This window comes from Diadema antillarum, unplaced genomic scaffold (genome assembly GCF_040938485.1).
Source record: "Diadema antillarum isolate AM-2024a unplaced genomic scaffold, OU_Dant_1.0 seq00001010_RagTag, whole genome shotgun sequence".
NCBI lineage: Eukaryota > Metazoa > Echinodermata > Echinoidea > Diadematoida > Diadematidae > Diadema > Diadema antillarum.
The window spans coordinates 403,733-428,603 of NW_027271846.1; the positions used below are offsets into that span (position 1 = coordinate 403,733).

The 24,871-nt window shown below is 36.3% G+C and overlaps 1 protein-coding gene across 1 annotated transcript in view; it reads left to right on the top strand.

Annotated features, from left to right (window-relative positions):
* LOC139742636 (neprilysin-1-like) overlaps window positions 1-24,202 on the top strand; it is a 59,680-nt gene extending 35,478 nt beyond the window's left edge. The window contains exons 5-20 of the mRNA XM_071653160.1: window positions 1,163-1,368; window positions 1,791-1,853; window positions 2,670-2,792; window positions 3,834-3,920; window positions 4,949-5,076; window positions 5,563-5,785; window positions 6,833-6,931; window positions 8,939-9,016; window positions 10,572-10,678; window positions 11,183-11,241; window positions 15,656-15,707; window positions 17,383-17,450; window positions 18,440-18,576; window positions 19,116-19,181; window positions 22,745-22,920; window positions 23,875-24,202. Of these exons, the coding sequence (XP_071509261.1) occupies window positions 1,163-1,368; window positions 1,791-1,853; window positions 2,670-2,792; window positions 3,834-3,920; window positions 4,949-5,076; window positions 5,563-5,785; window positions 6,833-6,931; window positions 8,939-9,016; window positions 10,572-10,678; window positions 11,183-11,241; window positions 15,656-15,707; window positions 17,383-17,450; window positions 18,440-18,576; window positions 19,116-19,181; window positions 22,745-22,920; window positions 23,875-23,974 (1,772 nt within the window). The 3' untranslated portion in view covers window positions 23,975-24,202. The remainder of the gene's footprint in view (window positions 1-1,162; window positions 1,369-1,790; window positions 1,854-2,669; window positions 2,793-3,833; window positions 3,921-4,948; window positions 5,077-5,562; window positions 5,786-6,832; window positions 6,932-8,938; window positions 9,017-10,571; window positions 10,679-11,182; window positions 11,242-15,655; window positions 15,708-17,382; window positions 17,451-18,439; window positions 18,577-19,115; window positions 19,182-22,744; window positions 22,921-23,874) is intronic.
* Window positions 24,203-24,871: the final 669 nt, after the last annotated feature.

The window sequence follows — 24,871 nt, forward strand, 5'->3', positions numbered from 1 at the left end:
TTTTGGAAATAAGTTTTTACGAGATACCAAGAAACCATTTATGAAATAATGTACAGCATACCATTCTAGAGGAATTCAAAGTTCATTTGAGGAAAATTGGTTTGGAATGGCTGAGATATCCAAAAAGAAAGTAAAACAAAGCGATTATAATAAAAGGTGGGTCCCATCTTTTATTACAATCGCTCTGTTTTGGATATCTCAGCCATTCAAAAAACAATTTTCATCAAATAAACATTGAATTCCTTTTGGAATTATATGCGCAAATATATATATATATATATATATATATATAAACCTGAAGTAAATTCTCAACAAAAACCATAGGCTCCCTATGAGATCCTTTTAAGCTGTTTCGGGGGTGCTGCATTCGAATCAGCATGAATCTGCTCATGCATCCATGAGGTTTTTGAGATATCCAAAATAGCCGTCAAAAATGTAAATTTTGATATAGCTATTTCCTTTTAAAATGTGAATGAATTGGAAATAGATTAATGGTTTTACCCTATTTCGAAGGTGCTGGATCTGAATCTGGTTGATGCACGTCTTGCATCATTGAGGTTTTGAAATATTCAAGATAGTGGTCAAAATGGATATAAAAAATCTTGAATATCTCAAAAACCTCAAGGATTAAAGAGTTACATCAACAAGATTCGGATTCAGCACCCTGCATAGGATGAAACCATTAATTTACTTTCCATTTTGTATAAAAATCTTTACGGAAATATTTAAGATTAAAATTTCAATTTTGGGCGGCCATTTGGATATCCTAAAACCCTTAGGGATACAAAAAAAAAATGGCATATCCATATTCGGATTCAGCACCCTGGAAATAGGTTAATCCATCAATCTTTTGAACTTCTCATTATCTCAAAGGAAATATACAGGAATGTAGTTATATATATATATATGTATATATATATATGTATATATATATTTTATTTATTTATTTATTTTTTTGCAGCCATGCAGAATAATCTCTGAAACGTGAAAAATGCAAAAGTTTCATCATCCAGATTCGGATTCACCACCCTTGAAATACGGTGAAACTCTATTGTTAATTCACATGCTAACATATTTTCTTTACAGTTTTGACAAAAGATCTTTTTTGTTTCTTTTTTATGTTTAAGTCTGCTAAATGTCTTCATTTTTCCCCCGTTTTCAGAGAGGATAACGGAGCAAGACGTCGCGCCTCTCCTGAAGTTCGTCGACAGTGTCGGAGGATGGCCCGTCATCAGCGAGGACTTCGACGAAGATGCGTGGGACCTGGAGGAGATACTTGCTAGAATTCGCCTCTCGGCAGACACCAACTTTCTCTTCACCCAGCGCGTTAACCGGGACACGCGGAACACGTCTATTTATTTACCTTTCGTAAGGCCGTTTACACACTTCCATGATTAAAGGAGACCTCCGAATGATTTTCAAACACTTAGTTTTGAACAACTATAAAGTGCTCCTACTGGATACAACTTTTGAAGTTTCAGAATTTATAGTTAATTTATTCATTTCATAAAAACAAATTCATCTATATATTGTGTTATCATTTCATAATGGAATAAATAAATAAAATAAAATGAAGCATTTCACTTCACTTCCTTTTATATTTCAATTATTCCCATTTGTGTTATTAAGCTACCTTGTTGTAAGATACACAAGCCTTTTCAAACTGCATTCTACTTGGAAAACTTAGAATATGCAACCAATGTATGCGTTTATCTGCGTGTTACTATTCTTGTGGAAGTCCGGAGGGGTATATTTCACCGAAATGTTTCCTTCTTTTCCCGCCTTGACAGATAGACCAACCAATGCTCGGTATGAAATCAAGGGAAAGCTTCTTGAAAGACAAATCGGACAAGGTAGGTGTGTGTACATTACACCTCATCCTTCTTTACTGTTATAGAGAGAGTAAGCTTGTAAGAGAGACAGACAGCCGTATTTTTCACGCAAAGTTTTCGGCAACAGGGCATTGGTGTCTACTAAAGAAAAGGTCCCCTGACCTAAAGTAATCATTGAAACTTGCCTACATAGTTTATGTGCGCGGGTAACTGCTTCTAACGTGGTAATCTCTGGTGTATTTTAACAAATTACAGTTCGCCTACAGCAGTATTGTGACCCACAGACGCACGGTTTATCAAATTACATTGCGATCGCACCAGCGCTCCATGGATATCGAATGTAGGGCAACGATGTATCGAATCACTCATTACAACAAGTAGTTTCGTCATGCGATTTGCTATGTACAAATATAACCTCACGTTATGAAATATGCTCCAGCGCACGTCACACACTGATATACATGTACAAAGATAAACCATGCACATTATACACATACAATGTGCTCACATGAATGCATGTGCACATGCGAACGTACATTATTAGGTAGGTGTATAAAGTGTGTGTATGAGTGTGAGTGTATATATAGACACAGTCATACTGTCAAACAAGAGAATAAGACAAATCACACGCCAATATGTGAGCTTCCTCAATGTAATGCGAAAAGAAAAAAATGAAAAAGGAAAACAATGATGTTCTTTAGACATGCTTGTACAAAAACGCGTCAACATTTTCACGTCTGCGCTACCTACCTTAAATGATCGTCTGTATAATATATATATTTCATATATTGTCACGTCGAAAGCATTTTTGTCTTGTTCTCTCTCTCACTCTTTTAGGTTATCCAGGCGTATTTAACCTTTATGGTTTCCTTGGCAACCGAGCTGAAACCGGACGTGAATAAAACAAAGGTGATGCGAGCAGCGGATGATGCCTTCGAACTGGAGAAACAAATTGCAATGGTATAAAAGACCACGTGTTGCTGAATTCACGGTCACTTTCTCTCCATTATTTGATTTGTTCACCATTTGCTTGCCTTCCTCTCTCTACCTGACTTTGATGAAGGAAACAAACAATCCAACAAACAAACAAACAAACAAACAAAAGAATTCCATATTATAAATTGAATAAAGGTTGCTTTATTTCATCTCAGTAGACAGAATATCTCCACTCTTATTCCCCTGCGAATGAACGTTGGGCGAATTTTAGAGAAAGAAAGAAACAACTAAGTCACATAACGGTTTGATGATGATATATATATATATATATATATATATATATATATATATATGTATATACAGGGCTCGACACTAACGGTGGCCCGGTGGCCCGGGGCTACCAAAAATGAAAGTCGGGCCACCAAATTTAAAAAAAGGGGAAATTTGGTGGCCCGCCTCGGGCCACCAACATTTTTTGAAAAGTATGTCAACAAATTCGTAACTTTTTGCGCCGGAAATGCATGAATGCATGCAGTGAGTGTGTGACTCATTAAAACAGGACTTTTAATGTTTTTTATTGTTTTTTTCGGGCCACCAAATTTTTCTCTCGTGCCATCAAAAAAAAAGTTAGAGTGGAGCCCTGGTATATATATATTGTTTTTTGCTTGCTTTTTTTTTGGTTCTGTTTCAAACAATGATGACGTCAGCTGCATTAACGTTAACTGACAGACAACCAACATTTATCTATGCATTTATTCTCTATGTGGGGGTGTATGTGTGTATGTGTGTATGTGTGTACTTATATGTATATCTGTATGTATGTATGTATGTGTGTATATTTATTTACATATTTAGTTTTTATATTTTCATTCATTCATCATTCGTTAACATGGCAACGTAATCATTCATATACCTGTTCAGTTATCTGTTGTATCTTTATTAGTTAATTATTTGATTGAATAATGATATGCTTATTCATTATTTGTTTCTTCCTTATTTTCAGTTACTTACACAAATAACATTCATGTTTTAGTGCGTATCTCAATCATATTTCCACTCGAACAGGCCTCACTTCCGAAGGACAAAAGAAGGGATGTGCTACAGATGTACGACAAGCTTACCATCCAAGAACTGAGTCGTCTTGCTCCTCAGGTGAGAACAACGTGGACTAGAATCATTGGCATAAATACCTATAGGGTTCCGCAAGAACAATTGATACTTGACACAGTTAACACATGCTTTAAAAATACATGTATTTTATGTACTTGAATAATTTAAGTCGTGATGCATTACAGAGTTTAAGAAATCATTGCACACTGCTTTCTTTGTCCCAACTTCTTGATGGACGTTGTGGAGGAATGTACAGAGGTGAGCCGTCGTGAGACACTTGTGTTTTTCAAAACCAGAATCGAAACCATAATACTTATATTGGTATTCCATAACTACGCCACATTCAAAAATGGTTGATGAAGGTTTTGGAACTCAAAATGCTTTTAAGAAAGTCCAAACACACACTGACACAAGCACGCAAAAAAAAAAGAAACAGAAATCTAAAAGCGGTTACTTCACCATTATCTTTTGTAACATGGAAAAAGTATTTGTTGTATACCAATACCATCAGAAAATTGCAGTGTGCATAATTATTCAGTTGGTTACCCTATCTGAGCAGATGTCTGTAGTTCCGTTAAACCAAATTACATAAGGATTATACAAAATAATTATATTTCCAGTGTGGTATGTGAAATTATTCTTGTTAATTTTAACTACATGGAGCCATGGAAAGTGTCAATTTTGGCGTCGATATTCGACATTGGGCATCGCTCAGTACCGAAACACTTGACTGCGGTTGGTACGTATCTAGCCTGTTCGGATTTTGACGATTTCTCATCTCAATTGAGCTAACCTCTTACTTGATAATACGGATCAGCTCCAGCGCTGACATTTAACTGGGGTTTACACAAGCCTCTGACACATGGCGTATGCGTGAATGTTACAATTCTTTGTGATTCACGTGTACCATTCTAAAATCTAATTCTGAAATACTGCCATCTACGACAAAGGAGATAAAGCTCTACGTTCATGTCACTTTCCATTCGCATTCAAAATACTGACGGTAATGTTATCTCGCGTGCATTGTTTTTACACATCTGTATTAAATTTCTTTACATGGTCTACCTCAGTTTAACTGGATTAAATATTTCCGAGTGGTGTTTGACGACGAGAATTTCGACGGGACGAATGAGGTTTTCACCTTTGACCTCCAGTACATGACCAGCATGGCATCCTTCGTCAGCCGTACCCCGAAAAGGTATGTGGAGAAATAATAATCGTTCACATTGTTCAAAAGTATAAACTTCAAGAGTTTATTTTGTGAGGGGTAGTGGATTAGGTAATAAGTAAATTGTGCATATGCATGAGATTGTTGTGTGCTATTCACTAGCAGGTGCTTTTATCCCAGGGATTAAAGTGTCCCTAGACATCGTGTTTTACGGTTTAAGAGCTTAAACTTCTCACAAGGCTACATACGATTGTTGTAATTGACTTCTGCGTCCACATTGTAACGTCTTCAAAAAAAGTTGAAGTGATCTCTACGAGGGGGAAATTTATTAAGTTCAGTGGATTTCGGTTTTGTTTTGCTGAGGATGTCTAAAATGTCCGCGTGAGTATAAGAAACGAATCGCTAGATATGTTATAATCCTTGTTACTGATTTGATGTCGTAACGATGTCCCTCTTTGCCGAAAATAAGGGTCCTAACCAGATTATGAAAAGTCTTGATTTTTTTTTTCTCTCCAGTGTCTTAGCCAACTTTTTCATGTGGCGATTAACAATGAAGAGTGTGGACCACCTTTGCCCTCGGCTACGGCAACATCGTCTGAACTTCCGCCGCGTCGTCGGCGGAGAGGAGGGCGACGAGCCCCGATGGAGTACATGTGTGCAGCGCTGCAACCGTCTAATGGGCAACGCCCTGGGGGCCATGTTCATAAGGGAACACTTTGACGAGAGAAGCAAAATTGAGGCAAGAATGTTAGAAATAATGCAATCCTAATATGGTCATCAAATTAGCAGTGAGTACTTATGGTAGCTTATTCAGGGAAACCACTGTGCGACCATCCTTGTTGCCCCATCTACAGAATGTGCAAAGAAAAAAAAAATAATGTCCCAAAAAGACATTTGGATTTCCGCATTGATAACTTTCAAAATTATTGAACAATTTAAATACTATTTCAGAGAATGAAACTATAACTTCTTACCAACATTTTGCAGTAGACCTCATTCAGTTAAGTTTGGTTAAGTGGTCACAGAGAATGTTTTAACGCATTCCATAGGTCCGTTTATTCCATGTGTAGCACTTGGATGCTCTTGGGAACTGTAAACACAATAGACAAAACTTTGAGGGAAGGGATACCTCATTTCTCTTTGACCACTGAAGTAAATCGAATATGATTTTCTGTAAGATGGAGGCAATAAGTTATAGTTTCATACCTTGAAATTGCATTTGAATTGATTCACTTTTTTAAAGTTGTCGTTGCAGAAAGTCCGATTGTATTTTTTTTTTTGGGGGGGGGGGGGTGGGTCACAATGTCAAATGCCTGGATCTGTATCCCCTGTGTCAAAACATGTCCATAATCCCAGTCAATTCCAAAAGAGCATGATGATGACGACAATTAAAGGGGAGAGAGTGGGGGAAGGCGATTGATTGCATTAAGGAAAAACAACTACAGTATCAAAAGTAATAGTATCAAGAGCACTGTCACCATTTGGATGCTTTACACTTGGTGATGTATGTTTAACGCATTAAAATAGTGGCATAATGTGTGACGTGTACTAGGAAGATTCACTGGTACTTGTATGGTACTAATTTGACCAAAATAATTAGTAATAAAAAATGGTGTTGAAAATAAAAAATCCTACCATTGACATTCCAGTAACAGTCCAACAAATTTTCGTCACACGTAGGTGAAGGTTTTGGTATCTGTTCCTTGTAACATTATGATATATTGTGCCAGAGCCATTGCAATAGTTATGTATATATGTTCCCCCAATCTATCTGGTACTCCTAAAGGCAGAGATTATGGTGCACGATATTCGGGCGATCCTGCTTGAGATACTGCAAGCAACAGACTGGATGGACGAAGATACGAGACAGCTGGCCATTGACAAAGTAAGCTGTCGTACAATATAATTCAAACTCCGCAAAGCCAAGGTAATAGTACGTTATTCGGTCATTTCGGAGATTCATTATTGCCAAGGTTCGTTAATTCCGAAAGTCAGTTATTCCGAAAATGAAATAAGAATCGCTATTCCTAAAGTTCATTCATCAGAAAATGAAATGAGGTTTCATGGAGCCGAAAATGAGATTAGGTTCATAATTCCAATGGTTTGATAGTATACGCACCCTTTTTACTTTTGTTTTCGGATCAATGAGCCTTATTTTATTCTTTTATTAACAAATATGTAACGATATAGCAAACCTTATTTCATTTTTCGGAGTAACAAAGCTTCGGAATAACGAACTTTAGAAGTAATGCCATAAAAATGTTCAGATTAACGAATCCTATTCAATTTTCGGATCTATGAACATCTAGGTAAAGGGAATTTTTGTGTCTTGGAATAACGAACATTTGGAATGACGTACCCGAGGAATAACGAAAATCATCCCAAAATTACACACATACCAGAAAATTCCACCTAGGGGTGCTGACAAAAGGCTGAAATAATATGAAGAAGTGAATTAAAAAGTTGTCCATGGATTGTGCAAATTTTGACTGCGTGAATGCATATAAAAAGTACTCGTGTTTCGTGTTACGTGTTTCACTCGCATGAACTTGTTTAATTTCGTTTTGTTTCGACTTTTTGATTAAGGTGTTTAGGGGTTTGTAGAGTTTGAAGGTGGTTGCTGTTTCTGAGTATATATGTGTTTGGTTTAATTCCTTTTCGCTAGGTTTTGTTTCAATTTCAATTTTAAAGTTTATTTCATATGTCGACAAAAATACCCTTCACTTCCTTTGATAACATAGAATAAGGTGAACAGATCACTGTAGAATGAAAAGACTATACAACAATTGAGGAACCCTATAGTTTGTTTCTTTCTAAGACATCATCTAGAATTTGCTTTAGTGTCCGTTTTCAAAACATTCGAGTTTGTCAGAGGGTACAATATTAATCGAACCATCAAAGATATGTAAGAGTACTTAGAATCAGCGCTGGTTTTGTTCACGTTGCTAGACCATAAAGCCCGGTCACACAGCGCTTTAAGGCTTAATCACGGCCAAAACACGTCAAAAAGTGGTCTCCTGTGAAGCAGACGATGTTGTTCACGTTGATGTCGAGTTTAAGACGAGCTACGGTCGATTTATAGACGTGGCAGGACGCGGGGAAAAATCGGAACGGCGTCGCACGTGGTAAAAAGTTTTGAACTGCTCAAAATTTCATTCCGCGGACAACCACGGGCGGCACACGTGGTAAAGACGTGCGGCACACGTGGTAAAGACGTGAAACACACGTGAAACACACGTGATAATCCGTGTTCCGGCAGTGATTAAAACTTGGGGATACGCGGTAAGACGCGAAAGTTTAGCGGTCTGTCACGGGCAGAGCACGGTCATCTGACGCGTGTTACGCGTTGGTATCACGGGAAATAGCGTGTGTTTAGCGGCTTATCACTGACAAATGGATTTTTCCGCGTACATACACGTGGCTGGACGTGGTTAGCCGTGCTTAGGCAGTGCTTCAGCAGTGGAACAGCCGCCAACGGCCATACCCCGTACAAAGCACGGCCAAACCAAAATTGACCCAAAAATTACCACTTACGACCACGTCCACCAGATTTTCATAACTTTTTGTCCGTGATTTAGACGTGGAGTGCTGTGTGACCGGGGCTTTAAGTTGTATCTTATTGATCTCTTTAATCATGCTCAGATACTTGTGAGAAAAAGAATAGCATGCAAAACAAGAAATAAACAAACTGCTGCAGTTGAATTATACTTTCAGTCTTGATTTAAATGAATATTATGTCTGGGTCTAAGAAATACCTTTAAAAATCAATTACGCTATAGATCTATCTCTTTTCGAAATGATTGCCCACTGCATTGGAAATCAATATTTGCTTTAGATATCGCTTCATTTACTGCCCTGTGTTTTAAAGTTTACCTTTTGCTTTGGTGTACAGGCTTCAAAAATTGTAGAAATGATCGGATACGGAGAGCACTTAACAGATGTCGATTATGTCGATCATGAATTTGAAATGGTGAGTGCATTTTATCATAATTGGTATTCGTAGCAGACGTTGCGTTGTGACGTGACCACGCACCGTGTAAATCGTCACAACAATCCCGTATAATGTCTAAAATTCTGTAGATTTCCCCTTAAATTTTGTGATATTATTGGTGCGATAATAGCTAGCACACATTTTTCATCGGTATACCCGCTATCAGTGTTTGAGAAAGAAACCGAATGACTCATATTTAAAAACATCAAGTATACTAGCGTTTGGACATAAGCTTACATCTCATAATTTCATATTCGCAATTTCTCATGGCTTTGCGCCTTGGGATTTAATCCAATGCTATCAGTCGATCACGTCGAATACATAATTACGAACTATTGTAGAAATTTTAGAATGGATTGTTTTAATTTTGTTTTCTTCCTCCTCCCTTTTTTTAAAAATTCATCTTATACATGTACTGCTACTTCTCCTCATTCTTCCTCTTCTATTTCTTTTGCTTCTTGTCTTTTTTTTTTTCTTCTGTACAGTATAGTTGCACATTATACCAATACAAACAAAGCTTTGAAAATTAGCTTTTGAGACCTGGCTAATTTTGCACACAATTACGATCGGAGGAATCAAAACTTTGTGAGAAAGTAAATCTAAATACATCATATTTTCTTATGGGGATGGTGTAGCATTGGTAAAGATGAGGATTGGGCTTTCAACTTTTTGCGAGATTCCCCCACCCCCCCCCCCCCAAAAAAAAAGAAAAAAAGAAGTTATTAAATAGTACAGACAACATCATTCTAAGACGAATTCAAAGTTTATTTGATGAAAATCGGTTTTGGAATGGCTGCGACATCCAAAAACAAAGTAAAACAAAGCGATCATAATAAAAGGTGGGTCCCACCTTTTATTACAATCGCTCTGTTTTGGATATCTCAGCCATTTCAAAACCAATTACAATCAAATAAACGATGAAATCCTCTAAGAATTACATGCTCTTTTATATTTCATATGGAGTTTTCATTATCTCACCAAACATGTTAGAAAAGAGAAGTTAGGTCTCCACCAAAACTGTACGATCCCTTTAAAGGTCCTGTTTACCTTTGGGAGCAGTGATTTAAAATTTTTTCAAGATATCACTTTTGATGCATATGTGTAGGTCAGTTGTATCACAAAAAACCCTACCATATATATGTTGTGCAATAAAGCCTAAAATATAAGGAGATATCACTATTTTTCTCATTAAACTGTAACTTTAGACGGTTTAGTGTGAAAACATTTTTGATATTTTTTTTGTTCACATTTTGTATGTTTAACAATATGTAACATAGATTATAGTGGTTCGAATTTTTACATTGATTGTTTCTATCCCTAACTCACATTTTAGAATGATTTTGAAGCAGTAATGAGTGGTTTTTGTTTCATCTGCAAATGGTAAATTATGCCTTTAACCAACAAGAACAGACGCCACCTTATAATACCTTTTGTCGGCATGCCGACAGAAAGAGAAAACAGTGATCATTGCATCTAACTTTGCTCACCTGATCTGCACGCTTATATCATAATTACCCGTCTTCTCTTTTAATAGGTAAACATCACAAGACAGTACCATTTTGAGAATGTCGTCGAAATCTGGAAGAATAATGCGAGGGATCAGAGAGCACAGATGCAAAGACCGGTACACAATAACAAAGAGTACGTAGGTATTATTTCCTGGTCTTTTACAAATCTAATATCGAAAAGATATCAAATATCGACGACCCATGTATATTTTCGCACAGTTTGTGTCTATGCATCTATATATACTTTGAAAGGAGAAATGGTACTTAGACTTGCATTGTTTAAAATTCATGATCTTAGACTGTGGGCGAGATTATTGGTAATAGTTTATCTTTGTGAACGCTTAAATGCATTTTGGGTCATATTTACTTTAATCTTTTTTTTTCCTGATTAGGGAAGTTAGCTTTATTGATTATGCAATTCTATAATCTTATTTTTAGAAAAAAACACTGAACTTACGTTTAACAAATTTAAGTTTAGTTGTGTCGTTATATTCCGTGTTTGACTGGAAGACCATTTTATTGTAATTTCAAACATTATCAGAGGAAGTTCAGTGTACAATAAGAAAATCTCTGCATGATTTGTGATTGTTTCTGCCGTTGCTGTTACCCGTCATTCATTTTATCAATCTCGTTTCAGATCTCTCGAAACTCCGGTGGTGGCCAATGCGTTCTACTTGAACCAGTTCAATAGGATATGTAAGTGATGTGCTATGTGTTTCTATGTAGAGCTACATAGTTGTGATAACGTGCGAACAATATAGCTGGATTATTATAATCAGGATTACTGTGTGGACAAAAACCCCGCAAAAAGCTCTTGGTGGTACACGTGTACTGCATGTTGCGTTGTTATCAGTAAGGTCTCCGTGTGTTCGTTGTAATGAAGTTCCAAAGAATAATGAATTATCTTCTTTCACTTGAACATGTGCAGTCTCAAACCATTCGACATCAGGAGTTTACTCAATTACAATAGGAAAGGAAGATATAGCAAGAAAGATTGTGGCTATCTACATGGCCGGTGGAACTGTGGGGGCCGTGGGGGCTCGGGCCCCCACACTTTTTGTGCACCAAACAAAGGAAGGTGTCATCACTTTGGGCCCCTACCCTTTTTTTAACCCGGAAGTATAAGTAAGTGGCACTAAATAGAAATAAATAGAGATCTTGAAAAGTGAGCGCGGTAAGGTTATGTTTTCCACTTTTTTTTTTGCTCGTCAGCTGAAGAAACCCGGAAATGGAAGGGGAGAGGGGAGCTGAGGACCTTTTTGGTTCTTTTTTTGTGTTTGTTAGCTCTTGAAACCCGGAAGTGGGCCCCCACGCTTTTGAAAACGTTTCGCCGGCCCTGATCTAAACATATCTTCTTCATTATCAGTATCAGTATGTGTATATTTAAGGCTTCACATGTTTTAATTAAGCTACACACAAACTGGAAGAGATGAAGCTGTCATCACCCTCATCGCCTCGATTTTCTCTGCCATAGATATTTGCACAAACTTATTTCAGAAATAATGTTTTGTTCTATGCTCTCAAAACTACTATTAACCCTAACTGCACTGGGGGGGGGGGGGGGCCTCGGAGGCCCCCCCCCCCGACATTTCGCACGATTACTCTACAACACGCAATGCTCTCGCCGCGATGCTCCATGACTTTTTTCTTTTGAGTTTCCCGCACATTTTGACACCAAATTTGTGACGCCCGGGGGTACGGTTCTGAAGTTACATGACTTTTTGTACATGCATGTGAGGCCAAAAATGGCTAGAAAATGTGATTTTGTGTACAAAGTCAATGCAAATTGAGTTTTTTCGCATGGTTCATATAAATATGCTTATTTTTACTCTCAATGGCTAAAATTAGTTCGTTTTAGGAGTATTATGCTTCCAAAAGTGTCTGTGACAAATTTTGTTACAAAAAACAACAAAAACAAAAGGTCGAAAAAACAAAGAAATACATAAGAAATTCATGAAACAATAAAATAGATAAGAAATTAATTTTGATACCGAATTTTTTTCAAGTACATTTGCTAAGAATGCCACAAAGAATAATTATACCAAAAATGAGCACTTTTGGAGCTTTATTTACTGATTTAGATGAAAGATTCTGATTTCTCGCATAAATTATCATAATTAATCAAAATAAAATAAAAGAAGACTATTTTCTAAAATTTAAAAACACGATCTTGTAGATTACATCGCACACTACCGTTGTGCAAAGTTCCGCGGCGATCGCGCGATCCACGGCCGAGATCTTAGGGTGGGGGGGCCCTTGAGGCCCCCCCCCCCCCCAGTCTTTCGAGCTACCAAAATAGCCCAGTCTTTTTAGGGTTAACCCCCAGATATTAAAGGTCCCTGTAGCTTAGTTATTGGAAGACTGCCTTTTATCAAAAAAGAAACTCATTGTCATTGATTTCATTGCGAAAGAAGTCATCTATAAAAAGAAAATATGTATTAAACCTTCAACATTCAATGGAAGATTTGTAAAGGGATTACATCATTACCTTGTACATTTGAGTATTATTATTACGATTATTACATCTGATATGCGGAAACAAGGGAACTTTTTTATTTCCTTCTTATCTAAAGTATGATTTTAATGAACCATCTACCATGCTACTCGTTTGATCTTATTCTATTCACTATAGAGCCAACTCAAGCGGAGTATAGAAAAGCCTTTCTGTATTTTCTTTAGCGTAAATGAGAAGTAAACACAGTAATAATTTCCTCGTTACTTTTTAGATATTTTTTTTTTCACAAAGAAATTTTATTCACGTATGTATTCAGGTACAAAATGAATGTCACATACAATACATAAAGACGAATGATCCAAATTCGACAGGCAACTGCGAAACAACTAAATAATGTAAATGCGATTCCAATTAATATTAGATACAAAACCTTTAGTTTTCCCCGACATATATTCGTCTACTTTCTTCGCTTGCTTTAAAACTTGATAAAATTGGCTAAAATGTAACGATTTCTTTTTATTTCTTACAGAAAATATAAAGTATTATTTTGCGTACAAACAAACCACGTTGTTACATTTTGGGTTATCTGTCGAACGAAGTATAAAGGCACTTCTAGTAATTTGAGTTGATTCTGTAACATAAATTTCCTGTATTTGAGCAATAAACCTTTGGGTAACATCACATTCCCAAAACAAATGTGCAATTGTTTCTGTGGAGCTCGAGCAAAACGTACAGACGTGTGTGTCAGATAGTCCCATTGCAAAAAGTGATTTATTAACACCAATATTTCAATGCAGAATTTTATACTGAAAATAGTCTTTGATTCAGACTAGATGTATTAGGAACATTATATATTTTAATCCAATCTTAAAATTTACATAATGTTCGTTGTATATTGACATATCTTAATTCTTTTGAACAAATTATATATCGTATCTTCTTGTTGCGTCTTTATATCATTATCATTTGCTGGTTTCTTTTCAATATTTTTTTCCACTCTAAGAGGATTGCATGAATAACTGAAAAATACTTGAAAATATTACAACAAACAGCGTATTTAACCCGAAACTGTTCAAAACTTAAGAAAGATGAACCATCATCACTCAATAATTGCTTAATCTTTAATATACCCCTTTGAAACATCGTTTTCTTAAAAACAATCTCATTATTTGTACGAACTGATGAATTAAACCAGATTACCTGGTTTTTCATTTGTTCTACGGATAAATTAGGGGAAAAGTATATTCACACCAAACCTTAAGAATTTCACGTATAAAACTGCTTTGAATCAATTTGATTTTTTTTTTTCTGTTCCGGCTATATTACAATACCAAACTATATTGCCCCCTAAGTTATCAAAATAATGTTTAAAAAAGATTTACTCTATTTTGATCATTTAATAATCTTTTCAGCCAGGTGATTTTAAGTCCAGAAATTACAGATGGAATATGAAACATCTTTAAAATCTCCTTGACAATAATCTCCAATTATTGTGCGCCGGCTAATTTTATCTGGTTTATTATCCCAGATACAAGAACATACTATTTGTTCTATTTCTTTTTATAAACTGTGCTGGTGGAGAATGTAATACCGAAAACAGAAAAATTAATTGGGAAAGAGCCAAAGATTTTAATATAACAATTTTCCCGTTTGGAATTAATTGTCTTCTTGACCAAATTTTCAAAATCCCCAACATTTTTTTTTTTTTTTTTTTTTTTTTTTGGGGGGGGGGTATATAATTCTACTCAAACATATCATTTAAAGTTGTTGTGAACGTGATTTCGAGTAACTTAAACGGTCCACCAGAAAGAATAAAACCGGAGTTGTTTATGTCTGGTGCTTGTGCTTTGATAAACTAATTTCACTTTTATTACAGTTAATTGCTAAACCTGAAAAAAAAAAATTAGTCCGATGTTCGTAACAACCTAGAAAGAGAAATTGGATTCTTCAAAAAAAAAAAAAAGCATTGTCGTCGGCATAAGCGCTAATAAGAATTTCGCGACCACAAATATTCATACCTTTTATGTTGAAATCATTTCCAACCCATATTAAGAGTATTTCACTACATGAAATATACAGTAACGGATTTAAAGGGCACCCTTGACGAACACCACGTTGTTAATGAAAAAATTCAGAAGCGTGACCATTCAACGCAAGGCATTATATCTGTGCATAATATTTCAATCCATGTTATAAACTCTTGTCCAAAATTTAAAAAGTGCAATGTTTGGAAAATAAAATTCCATTCTAATCTGTCAAATGCTTTTTTTCAAAATCAGCCAAAAACATAAACCCGGGAGTATCGTCTTACTTGTGTAATCAATCATTTCAAGTGTTAATCGAAAATTTTCCAATATATCTCCTTGGAAGAAATCCAGTTTGGTCATGATTTATGATTTCTGGCATAGCCTTTTTAAACCGAAAAGCCAAACATTTCGCAAGAATTTTGTAATCTGTATTCAAGATTGATATCGGTCGCAATATTTTGAATATAATAAATCTTTATCTTTTTTTAGGAATGAGATTTATAACACCTCTCCTCTGATCAAGTGTTAATTTCTTATGAATAAAAGAATAATGACAGCTTTGAATCAAACAATGACCAAGGTCTTGAATTAAATTTTTTTAAAAACTTTTTTGATATTTGCCTCTCAGATTTCCCTGCTGGAATTTTTCAACCACCTTTCTATTCACGGCACTTTCCAAAGTAAGTTCTAAAATTTTGGTTTTCTCAATTTGGGGTGTTGTTGATATTGTTGATTTGTTGTTATTATTATTGTTGTTGTCCTGTTATTTTTTTCATTAATCTATCAAGTCTCTGAGGAATCTTGCAGCAGAAATTATCATTATGCCATCATTGAGTTGGAACTTCCAAATTTCATAGGGGAGAAAGATCAAATGGAATTGGTTCATTTATTACATTTCACAACAGAAAGAATTTTGGAAGGTTTGACCATTTGACAGAAATAAAACCAGCAGTTTTTATCTTCTAAAATGTATTACCAATATACGAATCAATAATGCAGCTATCAATCCTTAAGATTCTACAACTAAACTAGCGAATTTTAACTTTATATTTAGATAAAATAGATGATATTTTGTAACAATTAAAAGTGGATAATCATTACAGCACCAAACCATAGAAATGTGATGCCCTAGATTTGACGGGCTTCTGATCAATTAGATTAGCCAGATTTAGATTACACCTGGGTTTTCCATGCGGAAAAGATTGATTTACCTGGAAGAATGGGCCACCGAGTCGATCTTCCAACAAAATAAGTAAGCCGTTAGCGGCAAAATACATTTGGTCCCTTCAGTGTTGATAATACTAGGTGTTACAAAAAACACTTTCCCGCTTTTGATTCTTAATAGTTAAAAAACGATATATCAGATACTTAAAAACTGTCATTGATACGAGTTATAGCTGAATAGTGTACAATTTAGGTGGAGTTGTTTTGAATATGAAAGCCTATATCAGTTTCATGAAATCCATGATTGATTTCAAAGTAAGGTTCCAGATTTTGGTCAAATCTTAACCCTCCGTACAAATATTGAACTTTACACAAGAACTAATGATGTGTATGTGAGTGTGTACTTACAATGACAGTGTACAATGGACATGGATACCACCTGTTCAGAGCTCTGCTCCAAGGCACATGAATGCTTTATCAATTATTCATGATTGATTGCCCTGGGCACTGCCAGTCTGAATTCATGGCAAAGGGTGAAATTCATCCACATGATAAAAAGTAAGCACATGCTTCCATGTGCTTGCATACACCTCATTTCAGAATGAATAAAGACTAGGGTGATAGTGGAACTCCTCATGAATAAAAATAGAGCATTCCAATCCCGGCCATTGTCTAGGGACCATTGTCTGGGTGTTAACCACACACTCAAAATGTACACTATTCAGTTATTGCGCACATCACTGTCAGTGTTATCTCATGTATAGTACTTGGAACTATTAAGGATCAAAAGTGGGAAATGTTTTTTGTAACACCTGGTATATAACAATAATGATAACATTGTATTGAAATATATCATATGATATACCACATAAGTATATTAGGGTACATACTATTATGTCCAAACGTTACAAGTTGTGGAGGTAATTTTTTTATGAACTAGGCCTAAATCTTTACAAACTTGATTTTATCTTTGTGAACACAAAGAATGATGATTAAAAGGAAAAAAAAGAGAAGAGATGCAGAGACGGGTTACCCTGGTATTTTTTTTCTGGATTGACAGTCAATGAGGCATTAAAAACAATAACAACAAGCAAACCAGTAAAACTGTAGCATATGATTGCTTTATAGCATTCATCATCAACTGTCTTAATTTTTAAGAGAATGTAACGTCCTCTATATTGCTTTTCACAGAGCCATGAATTACGGAGGAATTGGAATGGTCATAGGTCATGAACTTACACACGGTTTCGACGACAAAGGTAACGGAACTGAGCAGATAAATATCCCTCCATTTTGCTTTAGCATTATCTTTCCGTTCTAGCCATTCTTTAATTCCTCTGAATTGACTTTTCAGTGAAAGTGCTTCGATCTTACGATTTCGCTAAACAATATTTATTGTAAAAGATATGCTATGTGTATTGTTCCTGAAATGTAGCTGATACAGACTTGGAAAATAGGGGCTATCATTATCTAACCTCATTGCTGAGTATATCTCTTGTAGTCCTGGAAAACATTGAGTAAGTCAAAGGGTAAGGAGATGAATATGTCAGTCAGAGATCAGATTTAAGCGTATTTGAGTCATAATAAAACATCGACTTAAAGCGTCTCACAGGCATCGGTGACTTATGTTAACGCTTTCGTCGCATGTTCAACGTGATGACACTGCTGAAATTAAGATGAGCTAGATTGTCGATCCAGTATGAATCTAATGTTAGCAATCCATATACATGTACGTTTCATTGAATGTTACCATTGTGAATGCTTATATGAAATCTAGAAACAAGGAAAGCTTCTCTGGGCTTTTGAAGTGGCTAGATTATATGACGTAACCACGATATAATTAGAAACATAGTATGTGTTAACATGTATTGTAATCAAGCATTTTCCCCCTGTGTGACTGCTGTAACAGGTCAATATTGTTTTCTTCTGGTCCAGTAGTATCAATCTGTATAACTACTGACCTTTTACTTTTATAGGCATGAGAAACACATTTGACAACGGGCACGTTTTTATCATTTTCGATCCCAGAGTTTCCCTTGCAAATAAGTCGATGCTTTCATTTTCCATATCCACTGTCTCATAATAAAACTAGCTCTTATCATTATCATCATGATACAGTGACTCACTCCAAAAGAACATTCCAGCGGACGAGCTGCATTCTACGTTTGGTTAAACGTTTTGCTGCCCTCCCCGACCATTCTGTTACAACTGAGCTAACATAATTTATTATGATTCTCTGCTCTTTTAGGGAGGAATTTCGACAAGGACGGTCTACTCCGCGAATGGTTCTCCGAACACTCCATTGAAGCGTTCAATAAAAAGAAGCAGTGCTTAATCGATCAGTACTCAAACTTTAGTGAAACGATTGAAGGAGAAAAGGTCTACGTGAGTGACTATTCTCTGTATTCCGTCTTTTATCACCAATGTGTGTAATCATAATGCAATAACGCACCAATGTGTGTAATCATAAGATTAATTGAATTGAATTGAATCATCGAAATTTACATTGTATTTTGACGTTTTCTCCTTTATTAGTGAAAAGAAATTTTATTTATGATGTGAAATTATGTTGAAGAATATACGCTAAAGTAAAACTAAACAAACAAAAAAGTCATTGGTCTCGTGCCGCTATGAATATCATGTTAGTTAGTGAAATCATTCCACTCTTTGTGTTTTTATTTGATATTGTCTCTATGATTATCAGTATATCAGTTCTTATAGGCCCTACCATAATGTTATGTGTAACGCCATAATTTCAATGAAGTAGAATATTCCATCATACCGATACTTAATGTAGGGCCTCATATACATGATGTAGGTGCATGCATACGACTTCGATTTGACACTTATTTCCACATTGTGTTAACGTTACTATGAAGCACTGCAGCGAAGACTTATTCTAAACAACCATTTTCTTTCCACAGCTTAATGGCATTCTCACACAGGGGGAAAACATTGCGGACAACGGCGGACTCAAAGAGGCATTTCTGGTAAGGCGCCCCCTGTCAGTTATGACAGCGGAGATAATCAGAAAACGGTCATTTTGCAGGCAGCTGTAATATTCTTCTTTCACCAACTTTCTGCAACTCCAGCTATAAGCTTGTTTGAGGCTGAGTGTACAGACGCTTATCTTAGCGATATGAAATATTGGTGTGCGGATTATGTTTGTTTTTTTTTACTTAACTTCGCAATAAGAATGTTTGAGAGATATACTAACCCCTGGCATTTGCTTTTAAATATGGATATATATAATTATATATGCATTTATTAAAAAATCTATAAACTGTAGTTGATTTTTTTTTCTCAACAGCTTATAAATAGTATTGCTAACCACGTCCCTGAATGTCTATCATGTTACAAAATTATCGTTACTACGTATCTTTAAGTAGCTTTAAAATTGACGGAAGTATGATATAAATCGTCCTTGAGCACTACTTCTATCCTGTGTCTCTGATATTGATGCATGTAAACAGTACGAAGAAATGATATCAATAGGGCGATGAAGGAAATAACAGGGATGATGTTAAACGTAACCACAAGAATTAATCTGGTACGGTAGTAGATGGTGAATCTCCCTCATGCCATGTGTGAATCCTGCCTTGCCGTGAGCATTGATGAGGTCAAAAAGATACATCATGAATTGAATTAGGATGGACACGATAATCAGACCACCTCCACCACGGCCTCGGCGCAATTCACAACACTTTAATAGCATGAATGTCACGAACTGACAGCTTAGGTTATAGTTGAGACCATTTCGACCACTTCGTATACCGAACGAATAAGCCAGTTCACAGTTCCCATCTGAGCTTGTGCAGATAAAGGTCATTGCAGACCTAATCTTGAAATGAATTTGCAACTGAGGTATTCAAAACCTAGATAGGGCTTCATGACTACCTACTGTGTTATAAATGAACCAGGTGCAGATTGGTATTTATAGGTGAATGTGCATTCTTTTTAGCAACATTTAACAAAAGCCATTCATGCAGCTCTGACATGTAAATTACCACTTCCTGCATGGCTGTTTAACGCTCTTCTTGAAGACTATTCCATGTTTTACAAAGTCTGTGGTTGGAGAGGTCATTTGAGACTAGTGGTAATTGTGAACTGGCTTATTCATTCCCGCTATTTGCGCGTTGTTATCTCGAACACCTGCAAAGGGCGTTGGCACCTTCCCCACTTACCGTCTATGTCCACCTAATCTTTCTTCAATCATGCTAAACATTTCACACCAAATCGGTTCCTCCTCTATACCATTGCTTCTAATACCTGCACATAATTCACTCTATCCCCTGCCCATTTGAATACGCAGATGTACGTGGAGAGAGAAAAATACGTTCGGTTTTTCATTGTATGTTTGTTCTCTCTCTCCCTTTCTCTCCCTTCTCTCTTCCTGTTTATACATTGCCCTTTTTTCTCTCTCTCCGTTGTATAAACATATAGATATAGATAGATATATAAATAGATAGACGGATAGATAGATAGATATATCATACATTTATATTCAGTAATTGTACACACCCTTACTTCAGTGTCGCTTGATCCCTGGACTGCGTTACCTGAGATATTTGGCGCCAAACCACTTAACTCAATGCTAACTGGCATCAGATTATGGTCTTAAGGTATTTGTCTGTCAAGGTTAATTCAACAGGTCATGAAATCTGCATGAGCGACATACAAGGCCGCGAATCTCTTGGATTATGTTAACCCTCAGAGCACCGAGCCAACGTGCACGCACACGAAATTTTACGGCTGCACTGAGCAGATTTGACAAAACAAAAATCACACCTACCGCAATTTGCCCATTTCGGTACCCCGATGTGAAATAAAGCACGACAGATCAGTAACGGCCTCGAATGCCTGGCTACCCTGCGATTCATGTACTCTATAATCCTATTCCAGAATCACCTTGATGAGATCTTTTAATCATTCATACTTGCTGGAAGCTCGGATTCAGACAAAATGAATGAGATGGAGCGATCGGCTTCAACAACAATGGCACTTCGGCGAGATGCACATGAAATGATAATAACTCGGCGGAAATGAATGTAATGGATGAGAGATTTAATGTAGCAGTCGTCATTGTCGACAGATCCATATGAGCTCCAAGTGAAGTTACTGTGTTTACCAAAGCTGCAAATACTGATTCTATCGAAATTAGATAAATTATATGTATATATATATATATATATATATATATATACTTTTCCCTTTAATCAGGCTTTCAACCTGTCATGGCCTTCACCAGGATCTACCGAGAGAACACACATGACAATAATAGCATTGATAGCATAATGTACCATGATATGATAAGTGCAATATTATATAATTGTTGTTTATAATTGTTATATAATGTTGTTGTTGGTTTTTTTTGCAATTATATTTTTTTCTCTATGAGGGGACTGCATTCTACAAGCTCTGATTTTAAGTAGTCCCCTCAATTTCCAGCAATATTGTTTATGCATTTACCACAGTGACGTAACAGTTTATATTTGTGACACTGCACCTCAAAACAAACAAAAAGTCGCCAGACATGAATTTTTAGTTAAGACCATATTCTGAAAGAGCAGACTTTAAGCTTTAAAATGATATATAACTCAAATCAAATGGACTCTCCTAACCTATCTAAATATTGGAAAGAAAGCACAAACTCAGGAAAAGTGTGAACTGAGAAAAGAGGCTCTGAAGTACAGTGTTTATTCAAGCGCTTAATTTTTACCAAACCGTGCTGGCTGTGCGATGAATGGGACAAAAAACAGGAAGTAAACCACCAGAGTAACAACAATGAAGGAATTATTAAATTAAACTGAAATTAAGCATGCCTCATTAACACATTCTGTCCATAATTAATGCCAACTTTCAAAGCAGTAGCACTATCCCTTCAAAAGTTATTAGAGTTGAAAGTGAAGAGTGTGGACAAGGTTTTTCAGAAATGAAAAAGGTATTCAAAAGACACACCAAATCACACTATTCTACCAAAGATGTTTGAAATAAACTGCTAAAAAACACACTTTCCTGCCCGTTTTATGATACCATATTTTCGCATAATGTAAAAGAAGACCCACTCTTTCAGAAAATATGAAAAAGTCAAGTTCGGCTAGGTTGACCCATTTCACTTCTTTTCAGTCCTCACGCAAAATCAGTGTGTGCGACTTTATGTTCGTTTTGAGGTGCACGGTCACATTTGTATCTCTGTTGAGAATTTACCTGTATCTCTTTTACAATGTTATTCTGTTCATCGCATTGTGGTACTGATTTCATGACGTCTGTGCATATGAGCCTTTCTTTGTACAATGTATTTCTAATTATTTGTTTGTTGGAAGTGAAATAAATCAACTTGAATATAATTTGATAAATTGTGATTTGATATGATTTATCTTGGCACATTGGACAATAAGATTATGTAATGCGTTTTCTTGGTAGATGCTGATGAAGGCTATGCGATTGCATTTTGTTGTATTATATGTATATATACTTTTTTTAATGCTATGTCTATGTGTGTCTGCGTACATGCTTTTGTACTCATGTATGTGTATTTACCTCATGCTGTCAGGCCTACAGGAGACTGATAAAACGCCAAGGAGCTGAGGAGCCAGTACTACCCGGACTGGGCTTGACCAATAACCAGCTCTTCTTCCTCAACTTCGGCCAGATCTGGTGCAGCATGTATCGGCCGGAGTCGCTGAAGGAGAAGCTAACGGGGAGCGCCCATCCGCCAGAGCATGTCAGGTAAAACAAAAACAAAAAAGAGATATACAGTACTATGTAAGTGGGAGATCGTTACGTCTCACCCTATATTTCCTGCACATACCCTTACTGATTCTTCGAAAAGACCCCAGTCGATGTGAACAACTGAAAACACATTTCTGATACAATCCTGCTGCTACTACTACTGCTAATACTACTTCTATTGCCATTTGTACCACTACTGCTACTACTGCTGCTACTTCTATTAATACCATTACCACCACTACTACTACTACTACTACAACAACTACTACTACTATTACTACTACTGCTACTACTACTACTACTACTACTACTACTACTACTATTACTACTACTACTATTACTTATACTACTACTCCTACTTCTACAACAACTACTACTACTGCTACTATTACTATTACTCCTACTACTACTACTACTACTAATCCTACACCTACTATTGCTATTACTACTGATAAGATTGACAATAGAAATCAAAATAATACCGATGTAGACTCTTCATTGGTTGCACTACACTCGCAAAGGGACCATGAGCAGAGTCGTATCCCCCGACCACAGTGCTAAATTGTCTTTGATCATTTTACGCAAGGTCTTGAAAACTTTAGACTGAAATACATTTTCCATAACATTCATGTAATTCAAACTATGCCAATTGACACATCTTTTTTTTTTCCACGTGATATAGTTTGGGAAACGGTCAATGCCAGGCGTAAATGTTACACAATTTATCTGATCTATCTATCTTCCTTAAATCAGAGCACTTGATCAGGAAAAAATACTGAGTTAGAAGGACTATTAAGGCAACATACCGTCTAAATTAAAAGAAGTTAAGAACAACACCAAATGAGTACAACGTGAGTATTTAGTTTCTCCCAAGACTGTTCAATGTTTAAGATGCATTCGTGTCAAAAACGGAGTGTATTATTCTTTCTGTGCGTTTGTCATTTCTCACAGAGTTATAGGCGCCATTACGAACTCGTACCACTTCGCCGAGGCGTACGGATGCCAAGTTGGATCACCAATGAACCCCAAGAATAAGTGCAAGCTATGGTAGTAATCGAAAGAGCACTTACCTAGAGAGATAGAGAGGGAGGGAGGGAGAGAGAGGTAAAGCGTAGCCGTGCTCGGAGATGGCGCCAGTGATTCCACCAGCCCATCCCAATCATGCCGACGCCACGAAGACCACGCCCAGATCTTGGTCCGAATTGTACGAGGATAGTACTCTCTCCGCATATCTGACGCAATTCTTTGCTCGGTGAAATTATGCATATCTCTTTTTCTTTTTCTGCCACATACTCTCAGTGTAATTTCGAAAGGGTTCCTTGTCCAAGTCACGTTCATGACGTTGCACATGTTTATGTTGTTAAGAAATGTTATCTCTATAAACACATTTGTAGACATAAAGACATTAATAGTAAGACATGTCAACCCCCAATCAAACTGCAGCATTTTATTGATAAAAGACGAGGGCATAATCAAATAGACATTTGAGACATATCCCTTTCTCAGTCAAAATGAAAGGAAAATGTCTCAAGGAATGTATGACTCCTCACAATCCATTCTAACACCTTTTTGTGCATGCGTTCATTTGTCTAAACATAAGAAAATTTTACTTCAGTATACGTTGCGCCTGTATACTGGTACTTTTGTGTTGGTGTATGACAATGTTTCCGACAATGTTTTGACTGTTGTTATTGTTGAACCTGGAATTTGCGACGATAATTAAAAAAAAAATGTCGAGAACTGCGCCATTGCGCCTGCGTTGCCATATCTTTACTTTTTTATTTCCCATCTTGGTAAATAGTATTAATTACTTGAAGTATTCAAAGTTGAGGGTTGAGGCAATAGAAGTTGTATGATTCCTCACAATCCTTTCTAATATCTTTTTGTGCATGCGTTCATTTGTCTGAACATACAAAAGAAAATGTTAGTTCAGTAAACCGTTGAACCG